General features: G+C 37.5%; 1 protein-coding gene across 17 annotated transcripts in view; it reads right to left on the reverse strand.

Moving 5' to 3' along the window:
- The window catches only part of NAALADL2 (N-acetylated alpha-linked acidic dipeptidase like 2), a 338435-nt gene that overhangs the window by 251957 nt on the left and 61379 nt on the right, over window positions 1–25099 (reverse strand). For 7 of the 17 annotated variants that reach the window (XM_085513292.1, XM_015871851.3, XM_085513283.1 and 4 more), the window contains exon 3: window positions 16338–16424. The exons of 6 other annotated variants lie outside the window; for them this stretch is intronic. Coding sequence is in view for 2 of the 11 variants with exons in the window: in XM_015871849.3 (XP_015727335.2) it covers window positions 4651–4693 (43 nt within the window). In the remaining 9 variants the exon portion in view is untranslated. Of the gene's footprint in view, window positions 1–4650; window positions 5285–16337; window positions 16425–25099 lie in introns of those variants that run through there. 4 more of the 17 variants (XR_014933328.1, XR_014933327.1, XM_015871849.3 and 1 more) reach the window with 1 other exon arrangement.

Below are 25099 nucleotides of genomic sequence, written 5' to 3' on the forward strand. Positions count from 1 at the left end.
AGTAAGTGCCATTCATTCAGACAGGAGCCATGGGAATGGCAAAAATAGATATAATGATTACATCACTTCTGTCCATCTTCTAAGGGATGTATTCTGAGCAACAGTTTGTTGGGGTAAAGACCAACACTCTCCTTTAGGTCCCCTGAGTGGCAAACAACATCTGATAGAACCTACAGCTGACTAGAGGTTATTTCCCTTCTAGCAGAATTTCAGAGTTTAAAACAGCTCAAGCGTAGAAGTAAAAGTTTTTGGGCATTTTGCAAACATCATCCATTTGCTATACAGTTTCAATTTCAGTACTATTTATTACAGCAAGATGTTGCTATCTTGTTTCATTTCCAGGCATACAGATTAGGAAGCAATCATCTGCAACACACCTCTAAAACTGGAGAGGATTATAACAGCCAAACAAGAATAACACGAAGCAGACTAGGAGCTGGAAGCCTTTGGTTTGATATTCAGTTCTGCAGTAGATTCTCACCATTGGAAGAAATTCACAATCATCATACTTCAATTTAAGCAGTTGTCTCAGTTTTAATATGCTTGCATTACATAGGATATTTTCTCTAGAACTACAATTTTACACCCTGCTTTATAAACACAAACCAGAAAATCAACATTTAAAAAAATACATACATAAAAAAAGCATAGATGTGGTAAAAGAGTTAAAAGCACCTAGAAAAAAGCCAGAATGATTAAAGCTGAAGTCAAATGAGTACTCTGTGCTGATCCTGCTGCTGATGACTCTACAGGACTATCAGAATCTCATATTTTTCATAGCACCAGGACAGTGATCAGTACATACTTCTCTAGCTCTCTACATTCACTACTTTGAAATGAAAGTCAAAAATCTACAGGAGGCAGCAATAAAATGAATTATTTTAAATTACCCATTGTTCCTGTACCCTGTTGGTGAATAGAGTCAATCTATGTAAGAAATGCAGTCACAGAAAACCTCACTATTATCATTCTAAAAGAGCCAAGAAAAGACCCAGTGATGCTCCGCTAATAATTGTCCAGATTGTAAACAGGCACTGAACTCTAGGGACTGAGGTCCTCAGAATCAAATGCAAAGCAGAAAGATGATTTTATTTTTCTTTTTATTAAACAATGCACCTTCACGGCCATCATCTTAAGTTGCAGAATTCTATTTAAAAACTGCAGCTGATTACATCATCCATTAGAATTATCCTAAGCCCCACTCAAGCACTCTTGGGGAATGGGGCTGTTCCTTGAAACAGTCAAACAAGCAGAGTTGGTGGCCAGAAAGTTGTGTTGATAAGGAAAGCTTCAGACTGAAAAGAAACACTTCTGAAATTCACTTTCTGAGACATTCACTTTCTAATTCCTGCTGCTCCACACAAGCCTGCCATGCTCTTTACGTATGCTCTTGATGTTTTCCTATCACCTTTCTCAGCAAAAAGTATTACTTGCTTCTTTTAGACTTGGCCTGTAAATGTTTCATGAGACTACATATATATTGATCTAAAAAATAAAATAATCAACATCAGAACACAAGAACAAACCCTAAGGAGCACATGCTTCAAGGGCTGATCCATAGCCCAGATTAATTACAGAAAGAAACCAAACTTACTGGAAATTTATTACAATAAAATACTCAATCATATGTTTATATTAAAGACTTATAAAATAACAGTAACAATTAAAATAGACATGTTAATAAACAGTGCATAGCGGAGCCCTGAAAAAAATTAGGATGGTACAATAATGCTCATTTGACTTCTCCCATTCTAGCATAGTTCCAGTGCCTCACAAGATCAGAATCATTAAGCTGCCCCAGCCTCAGATTGTTAGTTTAGCTTTGTGGGGAAGCAAGTGCGCACTGCATACACTTAGCAGGTGAGTAAACCTAATATGACCATCCAGCAACACAACAGAGTGCGAAATCAATTACAACTCATGTATGATAACATATTAACACTTACAGGAATAGCATCTTGTGGGGCTACTATGGTCAGAGTCTCCTGTAAACAGTGCTTTCTTCACAGGAAAACTGAAAATAACAACTACTGGGAAGGGACAGATTTTTTTTTTTCGAATCTAAATAATAAAATAAAGCCCCCACAAAAATACCAGGTACCCTCTCAGCTGCAGAGCATTAAGGGCTCGCAGGGAGTTCATTGGAACAGGAATCGATTCCTGGCCAGCAGTCAAAGGCTGATTGTTCTGGGCTCACTTTGATCTCGCCAACCGGCACACCCACGCTGCAAGTTTAGTGGAGATGGAGGGCTGGAGTATTTACAGAGGAAGCAAAATGATTACAATGGAACCAAACCAGGAACTAAGTCACTCTTGCAGCTTACTACACTCGGTATGAAACAAGAACACTGTGATGGTGGAGTGACCTTCTATTTACTGAGTGACCAGATGGTGAGAATTACTGACTTAGGTAAGCCCCGAGCCTTCCTCACCATCTGACGCCCGTCGGGTGAAATCAAATAAACATCCCTGTGTATTCCTTAGTGCACAAACCTAATCATCACAAGACCTTTAAGTTGTGCCCTTAAAAGAAAATGCTGCAGGGAAAGACAAGGAGCAAACAGGACTGAAATCCTCAGATCCTTAAAAAAAAGGTTTTTTTCCCACAGCAGAATGGAGACACATGGGCACAGCACAGTGAAGAGCTTCGTACACCTGCTGGCCAGGCTGCATCACTTTTGCTAATGAATAAGTGAAGCCAGCCTCCAGGGCTGTCAATCTGGTACCCTTAGTAATTCATACAAGCCCAAAGTTCTCCGAAATAAATAAAATTAAAGGAATGCGAGTCATCTCACTAGCAATGCTTTTGACAGGTATCTTGAGTAATGTTAATTTTTCCACTTGTTTTTTTTCTATAAAAATTCAAACAAAATCACCAGTTATTTTGGAGTCTCTAAAAACAAACACACGCAGAACTAACAGTACATTGGCTTGATAGCAACCTAAAAAAAAAACAACAAAAAAAACCACAACAACAAAAACCCCTTACACTGGGGTGTAAGTAGAGAGAATATTTTTATTCACAAAAATACTTTGCTGTGCAGCCCTGATTCTCATTCCATCCACTAGTGCAACTAATTGAAATATTTCGTTTGACTAAGCTCACTTACACTAATGGAGGAAAGGTACAAATCAAGGTGGGATCACAGTCATGGCTCTCAAAAGACATGTATAAAATACAAGAGGCCCGATTCAATACAAAAGTTTAACTAATGTAGTTTTATTTGCAGCAGTGAAATAGCTTCTCACTTGCAACGCAAAAAATAACATCAGAATTAGGCTGAAAATATTTCTTAGCAGCATATCACTGAACCTCAAGTTGGATCCTGAATGAAAAAAAGAATGACTATAAGCTCTCTCAATACCAGAACACAGGAATGATATTTATACCTGTACATTACTGAGCATAGCTGCTGCTTTTTATGGAATTCAAATCTGGATGCACACCAAACTTGGTAGTGCATGTTAAAACAGTAGAAAACTAAAAAAAGTTTTTCACTCTCAGAAGCTCTCAATGTGGGAAATCTCCTCTGGCATTAACAGAGTTATTCCCATTTAACATAGGTCATAGACACATATTTGAATCCCAGCAGAATATGCCTGCATACATATGAGGGATAACTTTGAGTGGAAAAGCAGTAACACAGTTTTTCTATGACTAGAAAGTCACTTCGAAAACCATTTTCAAATTTTAAAATAGCTTGAGGATTCTTGCAGAACTCAAAATAGTTCCAAAGCTTTTGCTGCTGCTGCTATGCAAAATATGAGAAAGAGCTGAGGAAGGGACTGGTAAATCAAGAAAAAGAAAAACACAGGTTGAGATTCAGGGGGAAAAAACACTGCATGTTAAGAAGATAAAATAATGGAATAATTCCTCAGGAAGATAATATTTCCTGTGACATTAAAACCATCTCTTGGAAGAAAAAAAGGACTACAGGGGAAACATTCTTTTTCATAGCAGAGCCTTGACACTAATGTTGCAAAAGAAGGACTAAGCAAGATTCATGAACCGTTGTGTACAGGCTTCTACTGAAAATTTAAAACACCTAGGATAGTGCTGTATTCTTATGAGTGCTTACCAGGACTATTTAGCATGGCTGTGCTCCCTTAGCAGAGCCCACAAAGGAAGGAAGAAAAAAAATCTGGAATAAGCCATGAATGAAAAAGGGATAGAATCTCCTTACTCCTTGCAGATCTGCCAAGCCCTGCTCAGGTGCAACAGGTACTCAGTTTGTGCAAAATCATGTAAAGCATTTTGTATCCTCAAAATATTTGCAGCAGACTGAACTATGTCATGAGAAAGCAACCTCAATATCAACAGCTCACCCTGAGTTTAAAATCAACCTTTGTTGACAACAGAGCACCAACATTAACACGATCTTATCGCACTTTTCCCTGCTCTTCTAACTTAGTGCAGGGTCTGTGTTTTTATTGTGCTTGTTGTGCTTTGTTTTCAAAAGGCACTGCAGAGACAAGGGATGTGGATTTCCTTCTTTTTCCACAGATAGACACACATGCAAAAACTAAGTCCACTCGTGTGGACGTGCAGCACACACTGCAACAGCTGAAAGCGAAACAAGTTCCACGTGGTGAAAAACAATGCACCAAACTTCTTACCAGCAAAGTATTTCAAAGCTTGCATGCTCTTACCTTGTTGGGAAGCATTCGGCAAACTCGATTCGTTCTCTTCCATTTCTAACAGTGATAAATTTCTCCGTAAGGAGCAAAGCTGTTCTATCACGTTGGCTGAGTTGCTGCACAAGTTTTGACCTCCTGACTTTCAACTATAGCACGGTAACTGTATACCTGACTTTGTGTGAATAATTAGCATCCTGCTTCCTGAGTTACCTGGGCTTGCCTGACCTGTTTCTCTATAAACTGACATCATATCCTTTGATCTCTTTTGATTAACATGTGCTTCAGGCAACGCTGCTTTGTCTTATTTTGGACTCCCCCGCTTGTTTGCTCCCCGCCCTTTACTTTCACTTTTATACAGGAAGCGATCTGAAGACTATTTGCCATTCATAGCAGGTGCTTTAGACAAAATGCCAAAGCCTGCAGAAATTTTGCAACTAAATTTAAAGATTTTCTGAAGTTGCATTTTATAAGAAAGCCGGGAGAAAATAACCATCAAGCCTGTCTCTGCAGGATGGGAATTTGCAGACATAGCTCTTCACCATGGAGGAACACAATTGCAGAAGTTTCAGATCCCACTGGCAAAAGCTTAGCCAAGAACTCCAAAAGTAAAACATAAACTCACCCTTCCCCTGTCTTTCACAAAGATGACCTACAAGGAAGATGCTTTATTTGAACACTGTAATTTTCAGATTGTTTTGACTGTGCAACAGGAAGGGATTATAAACAAAAGGAAAGGTTATTCTGCTTCTCAAGCCAGACTGCTCCACAACAAGGACACAACATTTTAAGATAATCTTATCCTGACTTCAAGTTGAGTTCCAATAAAATATTTGCTCTTTCCTACCTCAGAAGTCAAATAACAGGTTTCTGGTACTTAGGCAATCAATTTGTTGAACAAGTACACCTGGCCTATGCCTATGAAGTCATAGTTTTATTTTAGCATTCACATTTACAACTGCCAGCATCAGAAACTAAAGAAGCCACTGCACTACTTGAAAGGAACAATGACTAATTAAAAGAACTAAGTAGTTCCCACAAAGCTTCTGAATTACACTCAGAGTGGTCTAATCAATCACTTCAGACTAGAGCCATTTTTAAACTAAACCATACTGTTGCTGTTCATTTGGGTTCATGTTTTTTGTTTTGATTTGGTTTTTTATTTTTTTTCCTTGTTTTTGGTTCAGTACCAAAACAATTACTTGTTAGTATAGAAAAATAAAAAAAAATAAAAAAAATCTTGAAGACCTGTTAGCTTAAGATTTATCTGGATTAAGTAGAATTCCTAAAGCAAATATTCTAATTAAATCAAAGCCATTATTCAGGAAAGAGAAATTTTTACAGACAGTAACAACCTTCAAGTTTATCATCAAATAGATAGAAGTAACAAAATATTTATGTCTTCTAGTGATTCACTGTCAACTCTATGGCAACTTTTGTGCATATAACTAAGTAACTTCCTCCTTTACTTGCTCAGCAAGCTCTTAGCCTTACTTCAGTATCTGAATTTGCCTACAAAAGACAAGACACATGCCCTAAGTCTGAAACACTGGTGAATTCCAGAACTTCTCACCTGGTTCACAAAAGAAGAGATTGCATGTTTTATTCTTGCCCACACCTCTTTCCACAGTCAGAAAAGATTATTTACAGACAGAAAAGCAACATTAACTACGTTTGAAAGGCGTTGATGAGCCTCCCATTTCTGTTGGTCCAGCAAAGCCTTTTCAAATCTTGCCTCCCTACCCCCTCATAACCCTTACACATTTAGTGCCAATGAATTGAAGCTGTTGACCAGGTGTGAGCCAGAACAGGAGCTGAGAACCCAGAAGATACCTGGAGAATTCTGCTGACTAGACAGAAAAACACACAGCAACTTCCAGTTTCAGTGCTGCAAATCCTTTTAAATTCATTTTCTAAGTTTTCACTTGAAAACATGGGTGAAACATTCAACTACAACATGCATTTAGTGGAAACAGGTCTTTCTCAGCTCCAAATCTTCTCATTAAGGACAGAAATAAATTCAGTTATTTTTATGTTCAAATGCATAAATAAATCATTTGCTAGCTTGGTGATTACTTCAAGAGTGACAATTAAGTGGCCATTCCTGAAAGTATCTAGCAGGACAGTTCAAGGAATAAGGAAGCAAAAATGGATATTGAGATTTTATTTAAGAATACTACACCTACCTAGCTGTTTTCCAATACGGTCTCTAATTCAAAAAGATCATTTCATGACCTTCAGTACTATATTCTGAGATGTTCTCCCCCATTATGGAGAGAGCTACTTATTCCAGTGTTAACAGAAGCTTAAGGTACCAATATCTTAGCTATAGAACATCAACACCCTACTTAACAAACAAGATTCTAATCTTAGGCTTTTAGCACCTACAGAAATATTCTGTAGTTCAAGTTGTAGCATTTTATCACATCATCTTCAACTAACTCAAATATTTTTTCAAGAGGGGAATGATAGTACTGAAAATATTTCCTCCTTTGAAAAGAATCCTAACAAGTGGGAATAGTGTAAAAAGGGCTGAAAACCTGAGATTCTTCATACTCCCCCTTCAAACAGTGACTAATGGTTAGAAATGGCCAGGTTGGTTTTACGCTCTCTGAAAGGCTTTGTTGTGTTCAACTGTGTGAAATAACTAAAACAGAGTGCTTTCCAAAGGAAGAATTCTTAATGCATTCACTGCTCTAAAACTGACTCAAACATGACAATGGTAGGGGGTCATTGTCCCACTCAAAGAAGAAAATAGGACATTTTTTTGTATACTCACTTACTGTACAGATACTGCAATATTTCTTGATCCCAAAAAGTCAATTTGACGATACAATGAACAGAAATGTAATTTAATGACGTTAATAACCAGAACTACAAGAGAAAAAGCCTTGAACTTGCACTGTATGTGGGGCCGTGCTGAACAGATAATTGCATCATACTAAAAATGTCACTCGTGCATACAAGCAGCATTTCAGCTTTCCTAGAAACTCTCCATCAACAGAAATAAGGCTGGGCAAAATATCTGACTAGTGAGAAAACACAAGAAAGACTTACTCTACCATGGATAAGGTTTTCATCCTCTATTCCTCTGGCTTGACTGTGGTTTGCTGTTTGGTTATTATTTCTTTGCTTCCCAATTCCCAGTTTTGGTAAATAGCTTTTCACCAGATATGAAGTTATATACCACTGTTTCCTCATAAAGATGCAAACATCACCACTTTGGAGCTTAATGGGAAACAAAGTTAATTTGTTCTCATTTATATCTAAGCACTAATTACAGCTCATTAGAACTCTTTGTTAGAAAATTACTTGCCATCAGAAAAGTATCATTGCTGAAACAACTGTTTTTATTGTGAAAAGACTCGGTTCTAATGAGTCTTCCACTAAGAAAGTTTCTTTAGTCCAAAAGTGCTTTTTGTGTTACTATCATTATTTTCTCCCAGAGAAGAAAAGAAAATCACTCAAACCTGCATCATAATGACATATGATGGGAAGAAGAAAACTAAGAATTAAGTCTTCCACATTCATCAGGAATGTTCTATTCCTTGGCCACTTTGTTGGAGGATGATTGTTTCTCAGAGTAAAGATCTCATTTTTCACAAACACATCCAGAAAAACAGCTAACCCTTAGTTGTAGCATTTCCTGATCCCTTGCTTAGTGAGGAAACCACAACTTATAATAATAATGATCACTCAATGTTCTGATTTGTAAAGCTGAAACACTGACAGCTTTCCAAAGCAGAACTATTTTTTTCCCTCCACAGAAAATGACTGTTTTGTCTAAACACAGTTTTTAATCTGTTCCTGCAAAAGAACTACTAGCAGTCAAAAAAATAAAAAATATTTAAAAAAAAAAAATCAGCAGTGCTTTCCTGCTTAACTTCTATTGCTTTGAGTCTTCCCATTTAATGAAAATATAGATAAACCTGAAGGAAATAATTAGCAGCTCAAGCTGGCTTCAGTGACTGAGAGATGAAGGCAAAGAAGCCAAAGCTATACACACACAATACAAAATCAGTTTGTACAAGGTGGAAAAAGGAAAACTTGAATTCTCCCTTTTCTTTCTAATTCGGTCTCTTCAGTGTTACACAAAATAAAATTAGGCAGATGTATAAAAGTTTGACGCATGGAAGATACTTTCAAATTTGTGTTCTGCAAATGGCATTGCTGCAGAACCTATAAGATCTAGTAGAAATGGTGACAACTTTCACTGCCCTTCAATCACATTCATTATTTATAAAGGCAATGGAATTAAATGAGCACTTTTTCAATACGTTGCTCGTTTTTGTTAGAAATCTCTGCACAAGTAATTACTCCCAACCTTACTTTAGATGAATCTTGCAGATAATTGAAAGCAAAGGATAAAATGAAGGAGTAAAGTGAGTAGCTTTAAAAAAGAAAAGCCTAAGAATGAGTGAATGAAAAGTGTTTTCTTCATATTAGTTGGCAAGAGAGCTAATACTATAAAGGCTAACTAATCCTGAACTCTAGCATGTGCAAGCCATTTCAAGAACTGTAGGCATCTGCTACCTGTACCTCCCATTGGTTGCTGCAAGCATTTCCTTCTGGGAGGCTCAGTTTTCCCACATCATCAAGCAGCCTAACATGTACTTTTGATACATGCACACAAGCCAATAAATAAGGGGCCATACTGACAAAGAGTTGCTACCAACATAATATTTCTGTGCCCACATCTTGCTCTTATACCCAGCAGACGTGATACCTCCTTGTGCCAGCTGAAGGCTCAGCTGTCTGCTGCTTTAAAGATGTCGACCAGCCCAAAGAGCATCACAGAACACAAGAGCAAGGCAGGTTTTTGGTGCTGAGAAGGGGTTAGGGGAGTTCAGCCTCTCTGACCCAGCAACACCGTGCCAGTATACGTGCAGCCCAAATTCAGCACACTCTTAATTTACCATCTTCATTTTGTCCCCAGACTAGTTAGTTCAATTACTTAGAAGCAACTCCCCACAGAAAGCATTTCTAGTATGGTATTGGTACTTGCATCTTAGAATTATCTATGCGGTACTCCTAGAAATAAAAAGAGTTATATTTTTCCAGAGAGAGTATAGGCAGCAAAATCTTCTTTTTCCCTATTTCTCCCTAAATAGAAAAAGAAAATAGGAGGAAAAAAAAAAATAAAATAAATGATTTTTAGATTAGCATTGTTTCTCCCTTTCTCCCCAAAACTGCAATAAAGTTTTATTTTTCCCAATTCTACTTTCAGTGATGTACTTTTGGAAAACACAGCTGTTGGCTTAGTATTTACTAGCATGCAGTTATTGCATTACTTAATATATTCTCACATAGATTTTTGTTCTTTTTAATACAGCAGCAACATAGGAAATGCGATTAAAATATATTACTCATACCCATTTTCACTGCTTACACACCATGCACTTGTTTCATATGCTTTAATCAATAATTTGTCTCAGTATCAGACAGGGTATTATGTAAAGGAAATAAAACAGCACAGAAGCCAAAAAGAAAGATGAGAAGTTAACCGCATGTACATAACCAAGAAAAGAAATTGGAATTGTAATTCTGAACAAGGCTCAGGACACACAAATTAAGTCCTGCCTGCTCTGGGTTAATATTTTGTGACTTCTTTTGTTTGATTCCCAAAAGAAAAATGAAGAAAAAAATAACAAAAGTTCCTACGGTATGAAGCAGTAGAAGAAAACTAAAGAAAACTCCTTGAAAAAAATGCTTAAAGTGTCAAAGCCACTTGATTTAAAGCATCGTTAGAAAATTCAACTTACGTATAAGTTGTTGTAATCAATGTTTCTTTACTAGCAGCACTGCAATTTCTCAGAAAGTCAGCAGGCATTCCAGTACAATCCTGGAAGCATTCAGTACACAGCTCTCACATTCCTTAACTAACTGATAAACAATTATTTATGGTTAAGCATTAATTTGATTATAAGTAGAAGAACATGTTCACTAACATTATAGAATGTGAATCAATTTATTTCTTTTCCCCCTAAGGAAAGCAACAACTGCAATGTAGAGAGTAGAGTAGAGAGTGAAAATCAACCATAAGCATATATATAAAACTTATTGTTCCTTAATTATTTTCTTAATTCATTTATAGTGAATGTATTGAGGCCTTCAAATCTATTATGATGGGGCAAATATTCAACAATTATGACTCTCAGAATCCTAAATTTCACAAGGACCATTTCCCTTTGTTCCTACATTAGTCTAAAGCCACAGTTTCAGACTCAAGGCTCTAAAGTTCCCAGTGCACTGTGCAATTCCCTGAATCATGCCAGTGATGTTGAGTTTAACACAGTCATATCAGCAGACACTTAAAGGTGAAAATGATAGGAAGAAAATACATCTTGTCAACAGACTGAAGCTATCCTTAAGAATACAAGTTGTCACAATATACATCTTCCTTCATCATAAGCTGAGAAACATTTCTTAATACCCTGTAGCAAGTTTAGGATTTCTAATGTAAGTACAGATCATTAAAAAGATAAATAGCAAGACAGGATCTACAGTTTGCAATATGAAGAATGAAGAAGAAGGATGATTTTGTTCATGACAATTGCCTCAAGGCTCTGGTTACATACACTGAACCATTTCACCTGACATTCTCTGTATCTCCACTTACTTGGCAATAACTCTACAGTTGGCTGCTACTATCTGTGTCTCTTTGCAAGGAGGCAGAGAGAAAATGGACTGTGCAGAAAAAAGAAAGTTAGATGAAAACATTGATTTTTGTGTAGATTATTCAAAGTTTGACAATTACGAAGTAGCTAGTAAACAGAATGGATTTCTTCACAGCTACCTGGAAACATTTCCAGATGCACACAATGTATTTTGACAGCTGGTTGTCAGATTTCACAGAGTGCCAAATGCTGTAAGAAATTTTCAGCTTTAACAGCTATTAACAGATAACTGAGCTCAATATTAAAAAAAAATAGTAAAAAATTGAAGCATTTTCCAGGTTTCAGTTGTTCATAACACCAAAAAGATGTTTTTCTATCTTTTGGGAGTTCCAACAACTATACGATCGCAGTTGCTTATATATTAACCTCATTTTTACCTGGTGGAATAAACAGAGAAACAAAATGGAAGGGCGGATCTCAGGCCCAGCGGTTCAAAAGAAGAACCTCTTTCCTATAGCTTTGATCTAATCATTTGGGAGCAAAGTTATTGCTGAGAGCTGAAAGGGCTAAAGAAATAACACCTCTGGCACCATCAGAACTACACAGACTACTGGATTGTGCAACTTTTTCAGCAAGCTTGTTCCAACTTTTTTCTTCAACAAATGTCTCCATATAAAAATGGTTTATGTGGAGCCACTTTTCCACAAAGGCCTCCCAAGACCATATGCTAATACACCACCAAACCAACACAACACCTCTTTCATGGAACACTGTCTGCTCAGTTGTTCTGAGGCAGAACAGCAGATCTACAGCTCATACTGACACCTATATACAAAATTCATTTGATTTGCTGTAAAAACAGCTTGTATGTGGTTGAGACTGTCAAACTTCTCATGCACATACAGTTTGTTCACAGCTGGGTATTACACCACTGGAAGAGAAGAAACATAGTAGACATGTCACTTCAAGATTGTCTTTTTAGCCACAAATAAAGGCAATCACTTGAACATTCCAATTGTAATACAAGCCCTCGTTCATATCCTTTGAGCATTCAGCATGTTGATGGTCGTTTTCAGAGGGCTCTCAGACTAAGAAAGCCTAACTTTACCTCGAATTAGATCTAAGAGCTTGCAATTTTATGCAAACCTCTTACTAAATGTGGCTCTCATCTTGAAAGCGTAACAACTACAACAGTACTGAGTCACAATATGTTTTATTCTTTCAAACAAAATGGTTCATTTGCTTCCATTCTTTGTGTTTATTTTTAGAAGAATTAAAAAAAAAAAGAGAAAAAAAGAAAAAAAAAGGATACAAAACATGCAGTGTATGAAATTAACCTGGCCATGAAGGCTCTTAAGAGTTAAGCTTGCAAAAATGCTTAAGTCACTGCTCATAAACTTGGCAGAAGAGTCCACTGTCAGCTCTGTGTAGTAACAACGGACCTCAAGCCCATCCACTCCATGCTGCTATACAGACACTTTCAGGTTCCATGTGTTTGCATTAGCCATCAGTAACCACCAGGCCTACTTTCTTTCCTCTCCAAGACACAAAGGGGGGAGGAAGAGCTGGGTGTGGGAACTGTTAAACAAGATGACTTTCTTTCCGATCAAAAGAAACATTGAGTTTTAATAACTGATATGCTTAGCCTGTTCAGACAATTCGTGTAATTGCTTTGTAGTGAAATATATGGCATGATTACAAGGTACAGATCTTTTAGTAAAAGGGCTCTGTTAAAAGTTGACATTAATAGAAATCTTCTGAAATGCCTATTATTAGACAGCGATGATCTCACACTGACAGTACTGAAGTGCCCTTTGAATTTGCAATAAATAAGTAAATATCAGATGACAGCTTTTTAACTCCAGAAGTATGGCATTCAACACGAGGAAACGCTATTCTAAAACATGTCAAGATAAATAAATAGCAATTGATCTCAGAAACAGAAATGTGTTACCCTTATTCTATTCCATGGAATGCTGAAAACCTGACAAACTTAGGGCAAAGTACTACAAGCCTTCACAAAGTACCACTTGACTAGTCCATAACAGAGGAATGGGAGACTCTTAGTATGATACTGCATAGAGACCTGTCTTGAATATACAACTAAGGAACTGCATTGTTTTTGTATCATTATTGACAACATGCAAATGTTTTCCAGGTACGCCAACTATCCGTGGAGAGGGAGGTTGATTAGAGGTGATAGGGCAAGGACCATGAACAAAACTGGAAAACTTCCTTAAAAAGGAAACGTTTATGGAGCTTGATCAGATTAATCTAGGCAGAAGTTAGTGTATGTATTAATGACCCTCTTAAGCCAGGATCAGAAATGTTTTACTACAAGGATTGTACAGAGTTAGATAACTGTTCTACTTTCAATGATTCAAGATGAATTCATACAACGTCAAAATAAAATCTGGGCAAATGTTTTCTAGCAGAGTAATCTGTTGGGCCGCATTCCAAGAATCATTAGTTTTTCCATCAGTAGAATCTTCAGGATCAGAGGTTTTTTCTTTATTTAAGTATAGCTACTGAACACAAAGGTAATTATTCCAAGTAAGTCCTACTGCCTCCAGACAGGACAGCCACATCAGTCTCTTCAGCTTTGAATTATTCCTATGTCTGTACATAGCAACTGCCAGAGGAGAGAAGTCACAGGACAATACATCTCCCTCTGACGTGAGGAACTGATAAGAGAAGGTACAGTGCTATTACATAGGATGACTACTCCCTTACACTCATTTAATAAGGTTCGTAGGTATTTTGTTGTATACTTCATGAATACAGACATCAAAATAAATGGAATTCAACAAAGCCAGTATAACAAACAGAAACAAATCTGGTGTCAACAACAACAAAAAAGCAAAAAAAGCCACCAAACCTAGATGATAGAAACAGTTCTATGCCATGGAAGGAAATAACCTGACCACAGCTGTTTGCTGCTTAGTAACAGCACAACAGCAGATCACAAATCAAATTATAGTATTATAAATTTGTTTGATAGTGTCAAATAGGTGAAGAGAAACCGTAAGAATCTGATAGAGTTCTTGCATGATCCAGATGTGTCAGGGAAGGCAGCAGCCTCTCCACAAGCCTAATCTTCCATCTGCTGTGCCAAGGCAATTACTTAACACACTCATAGGAAATATTTGAAATACAGAGTGAGAATGGCTACATTGTAGCTGCCTCTAGGAACCATCAGGAAACAATTGTGTTTTTCACTTAACTGTGCTTAAGTTATGTCAGCGTACAAGCTCTAGGGTCACTTAATTTCATCACAGCAAGCTCTTTTGTCTTTACCTATAATTTATTAAAGCTTCAGCACATTAACACTGTACCAGTACTGTGACAGTAATCTAGAGAAGTTCAATATTTGCTAAGAATGATACATACTGGTTAACTACAAATCTTGGATTACTTTGGTGTTTCCCACGTATCCCACGTACTAAGTATTAACACACGGCTAGCTGGAGTTCTACACCTACGACAGGGGTTCAGATAACAAATGTATGAAAAGGAAATAGAAGTAACTTCACAGATATTAATGAAAATTCTCAATTCCTCTAAGTTTCTTGGTGAAGAAATATAGTTCTCAGCCTAAAGGAGATACAGTCAAGCCCATTATACAGCCATATCATTAGGCAGAACAAAATTAATACAGAACAGAATTGTTATTTAGCTACAGGTTGCTGCCGTACCCTCTGGCCAGCTGAGAATGCTCACTGGAGGTCCATCACTTCATTTGAAAGTATCGCTGATAGTTTTACTTTGACCTCCTTTCATGAGCAAATTTATCAAGACTGATCTGCTTCTAGAAGTACCTCAATGTTTAATCACAGAATACACCAAGCTGGAAGGGACCCACGAGGATCATCAATCAAGTCTGACTTCTAGATCTACATAGGACTAAGTGCAAATTAAGCCTTATGTGTAAGAGCATTGTCCAGTCGAGCCTTCAACTCCAGCAGCTTAGAGACTCCATGCAAAAGCTGGGCCTTCGAATCACACACACAGCCATGAGCATTTCTTGACACCAAGCTTTCATTTTGTTTTAGTACTATCCAGAAATTAGTTTTATGACACGTCTCAGTAACATAACCCCTAATATTGAGGGTATGAAGAGATAACTGTTATAACTGTGCCTCATTGCACTGGTTAAGTCTGGAAAAATATTCACCTGTAATTAAAGATTTTTCTGAGAATGGTAATCTTACCAAACCCTTCACTCACAGACAAAGCAAGACAAGTAGATCCAAAGAGTTTCACGAACAGAAAATCTGGGATGATTTCAAAGAACGAGCAGAAAACAACCAAATAAAGTATGGCAATAGTATTAGAGTATGAAGAAGAGATGAAGAATACTTGGCTTCGCTAGGAAGTAATTAAGTGTCTAGAAAGTTACTAAAATAACTATATTTATTACAATAATTCCATAAACAAGTGTGCCATGTTGTACCACGGAACACAGTTGAATGGTTCTAGAGGAGAAAAGCTACAAACACAGTGCAAGGGTTTAACACAGCATGTGCATATCTGAAAGCTGCAGGACACTGAGAATTAGTTTCTGGTTTGGCTCTTAATTTCTTGCAGATATGTGATTGCTCTTTCACCATTTTCACTCTGTTACTCTCCATCCCAGAGTATGGTACAAAAAAAGCAAAATTAAGAGGAACAGAAACACAAATTCCCATTCTAGTAATTTTGTTTGCAGCTGACCTCATAAAATACAGAAGCAAGAACCGCAACCTGATTTTCAATCATTTATACCTTGCTGAATATCTAATTTTGCTTTTTCCATTCAATTGCAGCTATTTCTCCTTCATATGCATATTCAGTTTTTAGACAAAAAATAGACAGTTGCCAAGGCATTGTGTTAGACACGAGCATTCAGCTACCTTTGTGTTTACTACTGAAGCATGGTACAAATTACTGGCTCACACTTGCACTCTATTTTGAGTGAACACTAAGTTTTGCTACTTCTAACATTCTTCTTAGTATGTAAAATCCTCAGATATCTTTCAAACAGAACAATAATGATGAGAAAAAAAATGTTTTAGAATAGGTGTTTGACACATGATTTTCATTCACCTTAAAGCCAAGACAGGATTAGTTGAGAAGAAACATTTTCATGAAGGCATATTTTCCATCTGGCTTCAAAGACTCCATGATAATTCTCTGCAAAAGAACACATCACATTTCATAATACTGAAATAGAAATCCTACTATTTACAGCAATGTAACTGCTAAATATAGACAGAAGATGCATTTTCCTGACCATGCAGAAGGGAAGTAGAATTTCTCTTTAAACATGCTGCTACTTAAGAGGTATTTCATTCATTTAAAGAAATAAAGTAAGCACCAACTGCCTAAAATGTCCAAAATGTGTGCTGCCTAACCCAGCATTGTCTGAGTTAAGAACTAACAGGTTCACACGCAGACAGCTTGCAGTTGGTTCTGTGCAATTATGGAACACTGGACTGCTGACTATCCTGTGTCTTGCCTATCCATCAGTAATGTAGGAGCATTCTAACTCCAAAGAAGCCTGATATCGTTATTATTTCCATTTTTCAACTATTTCCCACTAGCAATCCATCATTCATATAAATCCATACAAATTCATCACCTCCTTTCAACAAAATGCAAATATGTCAATATATTTTCTCTCTAAGCAAAACAGGAAGCTCAGTACATATTTAAATAGTTTTTGCGTATATCACAGTCATTCAGTACTAATCAAAGCTCACTATAAAGATTCTACAGTTAACTCCATTAATAACTCTTTGTTGCCACAGTACAGAAAATATACAAGAAACAATCAGTAGTAACCAAGTTGTGCTGGTGTAATTTCCTGCAGACAATCATATTATGACAATGAAGAAGTAATCATGGGAAAACAAACAAATAAAACAGACAAAGAAACAACAACTCCCACGTGCTGCAGCTCTTTTCCAAGACCTCCTGTTGACATTCCCAATGCAGAACTCACAATGTTCCTCCAGCACTCCCCTTTGCTTTGCAGGACTGCAGCCAGAGTTAACCAAGGTAAATACACTGAACTCCAAGCAGCATGGTTTACCTCTACCAAATACCACACTTCCACCTAATACTGCAGCAGCTACGTCAAAACAAACAAATCTCTCTGAGCACACAAGAAGGTGGGGAAGAAAAGCCAGAGGATGAATAGGCTTTTCCATATATTCTCATGTATGTTTTCAGAAGTCTGACCAAATTCTCTTTTAGCTAATGAGCAGAATGGAAGTTGTAAAAAAAGAGTTCAAAAAGGATATAACTGAATCTTATATCTTACAGCAAAAGAAAAGAACCTTATATCTTAAAACTAAATCCACACAATTGATAATACTTAATCTACTCAGGCTTCAATTTCTATCATATTTGCCTTTCAGTTAACCCTGCATAGTTACAATCCATAAAATTGGAGGAAAGAACAGAAATATAGCCCCTTTATGATTATAGATTAGAAATTTGTTACAGAAAGGTCAAATTTGTGTCAGGAAGGGTTGAGAAGTCACCTGGACCGACACCTCACTTAAAGTAGGAACAACATCAACCCTAGCAAGATACTCAGAGCCTCATAAACTCAAAATATATGTACATATATTAAGAGGAAAATATCCAAGTTCTGAAGCAGCTCCATGTTTTGCCCTTGAAGGACCTGGTCCCCTTTATCAAAGACAGTGTAACTGTCAATGAACTACAGTAAAATAGAAAAAAAAGTAGAATCAAATTTAAGTTAATGATTTCCAAAAAAGGAACATTTCCTTGACAGTTGTAAGTACAATACTGCACTGCTTTTCCTCAAAACATCTCCAAGCAATAACTGCCATGTAAGTAGGTGTAACTGGGAAAGATAAAAGGGAAAAAAATTAAAAAAAAAAACAAACAAAAACCCACCTTCACTGTTCTTTCCCTGGACCAACTACAGACTTTTCTGCTCTAAGATCTCAGATAAATGCTTCATATGAAAACATTTTATCTGTCTTACTGTTTAACTGCTCAGAAGATTAACTATGAGTTTAAATCCAACTTTCTACTCAGTTCTGGAGATAGCGACATTCCACCCAACTCATAAGACTTTAGGGTATGGATATCAGTAGTAAATATTGAATATATGAGGGAAGCATTTCAAAAAGGCATTAACACTAGTAGGGCTTACATATATGTATCAAGGGGAAAATAGTTACTAAGTTATGATACTATTCAGTCATGATCCATAGCTATAGAAGAAAGCTGATGGTTCAGTTCTTGGCAGTTCTACAAGGCTCTCCTAAATCTACACACTTAAAGGAGTCCTTCAGTTCTAAGCACCCACAAGGAAGAAAAATAATAATTTTAAAACAAACAATAAAAAAAAATGAAAATAATCAATCTCAGAAACTGTGTTTTACTATTGTGAAGAAGTAATGCTGTAGCAAATTCAACAGATACAGAATGGTCTTGTTTGCTTTTACTACTAAAAACCAGAGAAAATAAGACCTCATCCCACAAAAGGTGAACCGGTTGTAATTTTGTCCAGTCTTCCACAGTTAGACATTCACAGCATTATTTGAAACACACAGAACATTAACTTGTCCATCACTATGAATAATTACTGCAGGACCTTACCCTCTCTCCATCTTCTAGATACACAGTTCACTAGAGAGACAATATATTTTGCCCATTTACAAAGTAACCATGAGATTTAGGATCAGGAAACTTAAAAGGTCAATTTTAAACTTTCACCACCATCATCATAGGACATATTTGACTACTGGCCCTCATTCTGTGCAGGAATTAATATATCCTTAACCACTTCAGTTCATTTTTGTCCATGCCAACCGTACCTAACCTTCAAGCAGTTAGCAGAAGTACAGACAAGGACACCTCAGTAACTCAGCTAGGCAAGAACCAACCCAAGAAAAAGATTCCTATTCACAACTGAAAAGAAATTATGCTCTTCTCAACTGATGAAGTTTATGTTGAAGGAGATCAGTATTTTCGCTGGAATAGAACGTGGCAAATCAGAACAGAAATCTCCTTTGACTTAAAAGCATAATTCCTGTGTTTCACATAGACTCAGCCATCAGTGCATAAAGGTGAGAAGCAGAGGGAAGAATACAACAGCTAACAGATTAGGTGTTGTCACTTATGATCCATCATCACACTTTCTCTGATTATGAAAATGATTTTTTCCAAGCAGTACATTTTATGCTTGACAGAATACAGATCAGTTTACACATTTAAAACTGGTGCACTACAGTTCTACAAGAGTTCAGGTCTTCTGAGAACATCACTTATGATACGGCTTGACACAAGTCAAGAGGAACACTCAACCAGACAATGCCACCAATGCTTTTGGGCAATGAAATGGGTGAAGTTACAAACTCCTTAACAATCATGTGTGCAAGCCTGAATTTAACACTTCTTCCTTGACTAAACAAGCTGGCTTACAAAGGTCATTAGATCATTATACTCACAGCACTATACACATGCAAAGTTTCTATAGCAACACCTTAATTCACTCTTCAAGCAAAACACAAATTAGCTTTTTATTACAGCCAATTAAAAAAATATAAATCTGCACACTAATTAACAACCTCTCTACTCAGAATTTAAGCTTATGCAAAAGAAATCGCAGTGAAATTTTCTGTGATAATACCTTACTTCCTATTCTTCCTTCTTAACTGAACGGTAAATTATTCTTGATAAGTGCTACATACTTATTTTCAATATAAACTGTATTGGACCTATTGACATAACATATCTCAACACACCTTAAATCATGATAGAGCCTGAAGATTAGAGGTTTCTGTAAGGCACCAGGACAACATTCAGTAGGAAGAAAGCAAAGTGTTTCTCATCTATTTAACTAAGTTGGACCAAGGTAAAGAGATGACATCATTAAAAATAAATGAATAAATAAAGCCCATTTCAGTAGGGCAGCAGAGATGTTTTTGGTCACTTTTGAATAGCTATTTGCAATTTCCCCCCCCCCCCCCCCCCCCCCCACTGTTTTCTATACAGCTGGGTACAACAGCTTCTTTGCATGATGCGTTACTCAGAATGCAGTCAGTGACTATAACATAACATGTAATACTGAGTACCAGGAGACACAATCAGCAACAAACGCAGAAGTGTCCTTTCTGTCCCAGACAGAACTGCTGGAAAATGAGTTAAAAACACCCTCCTCTTACTACTCTTCTACATGTTTTCACTAAAAGAGCAAATTGTATATTCATTTGTAGGAAATAAATATAAAACAATGCTCTAATACCGCCAAAAGCAAGATTTTCTCTTTACTTCCCCTTTTCTTCCTTTTTTTTTTTTCCAATACAGTTTTGCCAAAGGGCTTACTGCCATTAAATTGTCTTTGTTTAAACATAAAAAGCTCAAAATATTCAGTTACGTCCAAGCAGTAACGGGAAGGCTTTGTTGCATATCTTAATTACTCACCCACTGCTATGACCTAATATATAGAACTGAAAGTAGATTTGAACAACTGTCTATGTGTTGTTATGTGCATAAGATTTTCAACAGTTATGAAACATTCTTATTGACTCTTTTGATTTAGTTTTTTGATTTTGAAACAAAACATAGAAGTCTGACTGCAGTAAATTTTGGTGACTACCATGGATTTTTCCCACTCTCTCAAAGAAGAGGAGGATTATACAAAAACCTTCCATCCATATATTTTCCTCCTATTTCTGCACCTTAACTTGACCTCTGTCAAGTTCTCAGATCAGGGCATGCCTGAGAAATTATTGCATCCTTTTAATTTTCATGAAGGTCTTCCCAAGCTCTTGGTTTGTTGTTTTGTTTTGTTTTTTTCCCCAGTAATGCACACACAAAAAAGCAACATATCAGTCCTGCTACTGCAGATGGCCAGCTCATATCTGCAGCTGATGATCTCAATCTGCCTATTGAATCATTTCAAAGTTAGGCTCAGAGAATAACAGATTTGGTAGCTTAAGGAAACAACAATTAAAATTTCTATAGACAACTGACAACACCACTGGAACAATCCCAGCCCACCCACCCACCCTCATTTTTCCTGTCTAATGCTTCCAAAAAACCCGTAGTCAGAGCGCTACTTCCATCACAGGCAGAGGAGTGTATCAAGTGTGTGAGCAAATAAACATACAAACTCAAGTCATGCAATTCAAACCTCAGCAGCACGTCCAGTTTGGTAAACATAACATAATAGTGCAAGCTGCAGCTGGGAGCCAACACGCATCTCCAATGCTACCAACAGAATGCTCTGTATCTCCGGCCCTTCAAAGGGCTGCAAGAAGAAAGAGCTAGAGGAAGAGATTGCATGGTGAGAAACAGTGGCCCCACATTGCCAGAGTACTTTGTCTGTGAAATTATAGCATGGATAGTTTGCTTTTAAATATTCAGAGAATAATTTGGGTAAACTACCACTTAAATTAAAAGACAAAGGCAGCTGCTTTGAATTGGAAGAGAAAGCCAAAAACTGTTTTCAGTTACAAAAAGGTTCTAGTATTAAGCAGCAGAATGCCAGAGCTTTCAGGAGGGTGGGAAAAGCTGTTATCTACCTTTTCTGCTCCTAATGGGATTCCCTGGGGGCTCTTTGATATCAATTTCAAAAGGTCAGCCACAGTCACCAAGTGCTTCTTGCCCACGTTAAAGCCACAGTCTCATCTTTGATACTGAGATAAAAGAAATATTTGCTTGTTTAGAGCCCCCCAAACTGAGAATAAGGCCCGCTTCAGAATTTCAAAGCAGCAAGTGCAGCAGCAGGGGTGGGGTGGGCAACACACAATGACCAAGGCAAGTTCATATGCTGAAGGAGATCAAAATAACTTGCAATGATTTACCTAGTAACACATTTCCCTTCCAGCCTCCTCCAAAATGCACTGAAGTCTGCAGAGCTTCTGCTGATTTTAAGTTTTGGAATATGCACTTTATGCCCTCAGACATAACACTAAGCACTATCAGTGTATCAGGTTTAGTGGGCACATGTACCACATTTTATCTTTAAGCCTCCGTCCACAAAGAAGAAAGGTTCATATATTGAGTATCTTCAGACACAAGAAGTAAAGCAAATAAGAGGAAAGGCAGATTATTCAACAACAAAAATAAAAGCTTTGACCTCAAACTGGTTTATATTTCTGTATTTTTACACATATTATTTTTTCCCACCAGCAAATGAAGCCAGATTCTTATTCATATAGACTATCTGTAGTTACTTGCTATCTTATCAAGATTCATTCCAGTTGTGAAAAGAAGGTATGGCTCTCTCTATAAATAGATAAAATCATAAAAACAGCAAAAAGTCAATTTCCAGACTTTACAACTATTTTCATCTAATAATTTGTTGCATTTTGCAACTGCTAAGTTATAAACCTCACCAAAACAGGTTTTATTATAGCACAACTATAGATAATGGTCTGTCAGCATTTTTATTAAATTCCTTATATCAGCAGAGTTCATAAATTGGCAAAAAGAAAAAATCCCTTCCAAAAGAACATCTCCTTACTTGATCTCAAAATTGTTTTTAGGTAAGAGTCTAAAAAGCAGATCGTCCATCTTCATTTTGCCCCAGGACACTGCCAGCCAATTGTTCTAACTGAAGTAATTCTGGGTTCATTTGCAAAGGCCAAGCTGCCATTTCACCCATGCTCGTCGCAAGTTTTCAGTCTTGACCCTTCAATTCTGACTATCAGCACCCTTGGAATCATACAGGGCTCTACTGGGATAGATCATTTGGGGGCATTCAATGAGCTTAATCTGTCCTCCAGCATTCAGGGAACCAAACAAGCATTGTATGCTCAGGCCAAAGTGATCCAGCCTTAATGCTGAAGAAGAGCACAGGGGTACATTTTTCTACAGCAAAATGTTTTCTGGAGGGCACAAAGCAGTAATCAGTGAGTTCATTCAGACACGTTACATGTGCTACAGTAACTCAGAGCTGTGGTTAATGAAACCTGACTGCAACAAAGAGCTTATCCTGAATTAATATTGGGTATTTCTGTCCAGCCCTGAATTGTGCTCTCTAGCCTTATTTTTCTTCTTTCTCCCTACTTCCATCACAGAGTAGAGGTTTGGCACACCACTAAAAATCCATGTTCCAACAGTTGGAAAAGAGGTGACATCAGAATTGCAAAGTCCTGCCTTAGAGCATCATCCAAAATAAATAACCTATTAGAAACCACTCCACAATAGAGACTTTTAAATAAAATAATAATAATAATGTCAGAAAAAGTATCCTGAACAAGGATATGAAACAAACCTTCTTGCTCTTACTGGAAGAATTAAATATATACATATAAAACATGTACAAAACTTATTTAGAAATAACATTTTTATCCAAGCGTAGTTGTATCCTGTCCTGTTAGAATGATGACAAAACTGTACCAAGCAGAGAGCCCAAAGCTCTGCTGCTCTGCACTGGGCAGGCAGAAGCAGTCCCAGCACAGTAGCACAGTGAGGTGCTGTGGGATGGATGCAGGTTGGACGCATCCACCAAGGTATACTACGTAAGGCTCTTGCTGATCGTATTTGTGAGGAGATCAAGAAAGCTGATTGCCTATTATGCATTATTGAAAACAAATCAATACTAAGTTCTCCAGGGGCCATGAGCATGCCCTGCACGTGTGATTTAACTTTCTGCAGACACTGAGCAAGTCACAGAGAAAGAAACATAAGCTTCTTTCCCATGGCCAGACTCTCTGGGTGTAACACAGCAGGAGCTCCCCTTGAGCAGGACACACATGGCATCTTCTCCTCTTACTGCACTTTCTTCCTCCCTTCCTGATGGATTGTATGGTGCCTCAAGTCCACCCCATGCTTTTTTCTAATGGAGAAACCTATCCTATCCGCAAGGGGTACACTGCAAAATTCATCTAGTGCCTCCTCAGCCCATTGCTAGCTAATAGCAGGAGAGGAGCCAGACATGAGTGCACGGAAAATTGCTCCGTTAAGACACAATTTCTGCTCCAACATCTGATAAAGCCCTGACAACAGGTAGGCAGCTGCTGCTCGCTGTGCCAGCACAGCCATCTCTCGAGCAGCTTGTGCTGTCCAGGCACACCGCTGTTATCACTCCTTTACAAGCTCTTTGGGAGACCAGCATGGGAGACAGGGCTGGGAACAGGCAGTAACCAAATGCAAAAGGTGCCAGACTCCAGCCAGAGTCTCTAAATGCTACGTTAAATACAAAGAGTAACCAGTTATTTCTACGTGTTTTTTTGAGAAGGGATTGATTTTGGAGATCAGAGAACAGAAACAGTTCATTCTTTAAAGATAAATGAAACATTAGGAACTCCAGATGCTCAATAATTTCCTTCACAAGAGGAATACTGCTAAAAAAAACCATCAATAATACTCTTTCTTAAGCATATAAAAATTAAGCTAATTTCTGAGAAGTAGCATGCCATTTAAATACATGTACCAGCACCATGGTGTGAGCCGCACACCACTTTGCTAGAGGCGAGGAGGATCATGCTGTCTTTGGTAAGCAACTTGATAACTGACAACAACCATGTTTAGCATCAAGCTCAGAAAAGAATGCTGCCACACTGGTAAGCTTGGCTAGGAAAAATGATACCTGTGAAAATTTATCTCAAGAATGACAAACACAAAACCTTGCCAGCATACATGGAAAGAAAATAAATAAATTGGGATCCTTCTAAGAAACAGACCATGCTGCACAAACCAACCAGTTACTCGAAAATAACCCACTTAGCTTTGGTGACTAGCTCTTCTGACCCAAAAAAGTACTTTTAATCTTGTGGATACTTCCCAGTTTTTGAAGGACAAAAAGAAATATGTATGGGAAAGAGGGAACATCCCTCATTTAAAAATTAGCCTTCAGAACGTAAAACGCTCTC

The sequence above is a fragment of the Coturnix japonica genome, chromosome 12, assembly GCF_054131305.1.
Source record: "Coturnix japonica strain WE chromosome 12, WE-NBRP24, whole genome shotgun sequence".
NCBI lineage: Eukaryota > Metazoa > Chordata > Aves > Galliformes > Phasianidae > Coturnix > Coturnix japonica.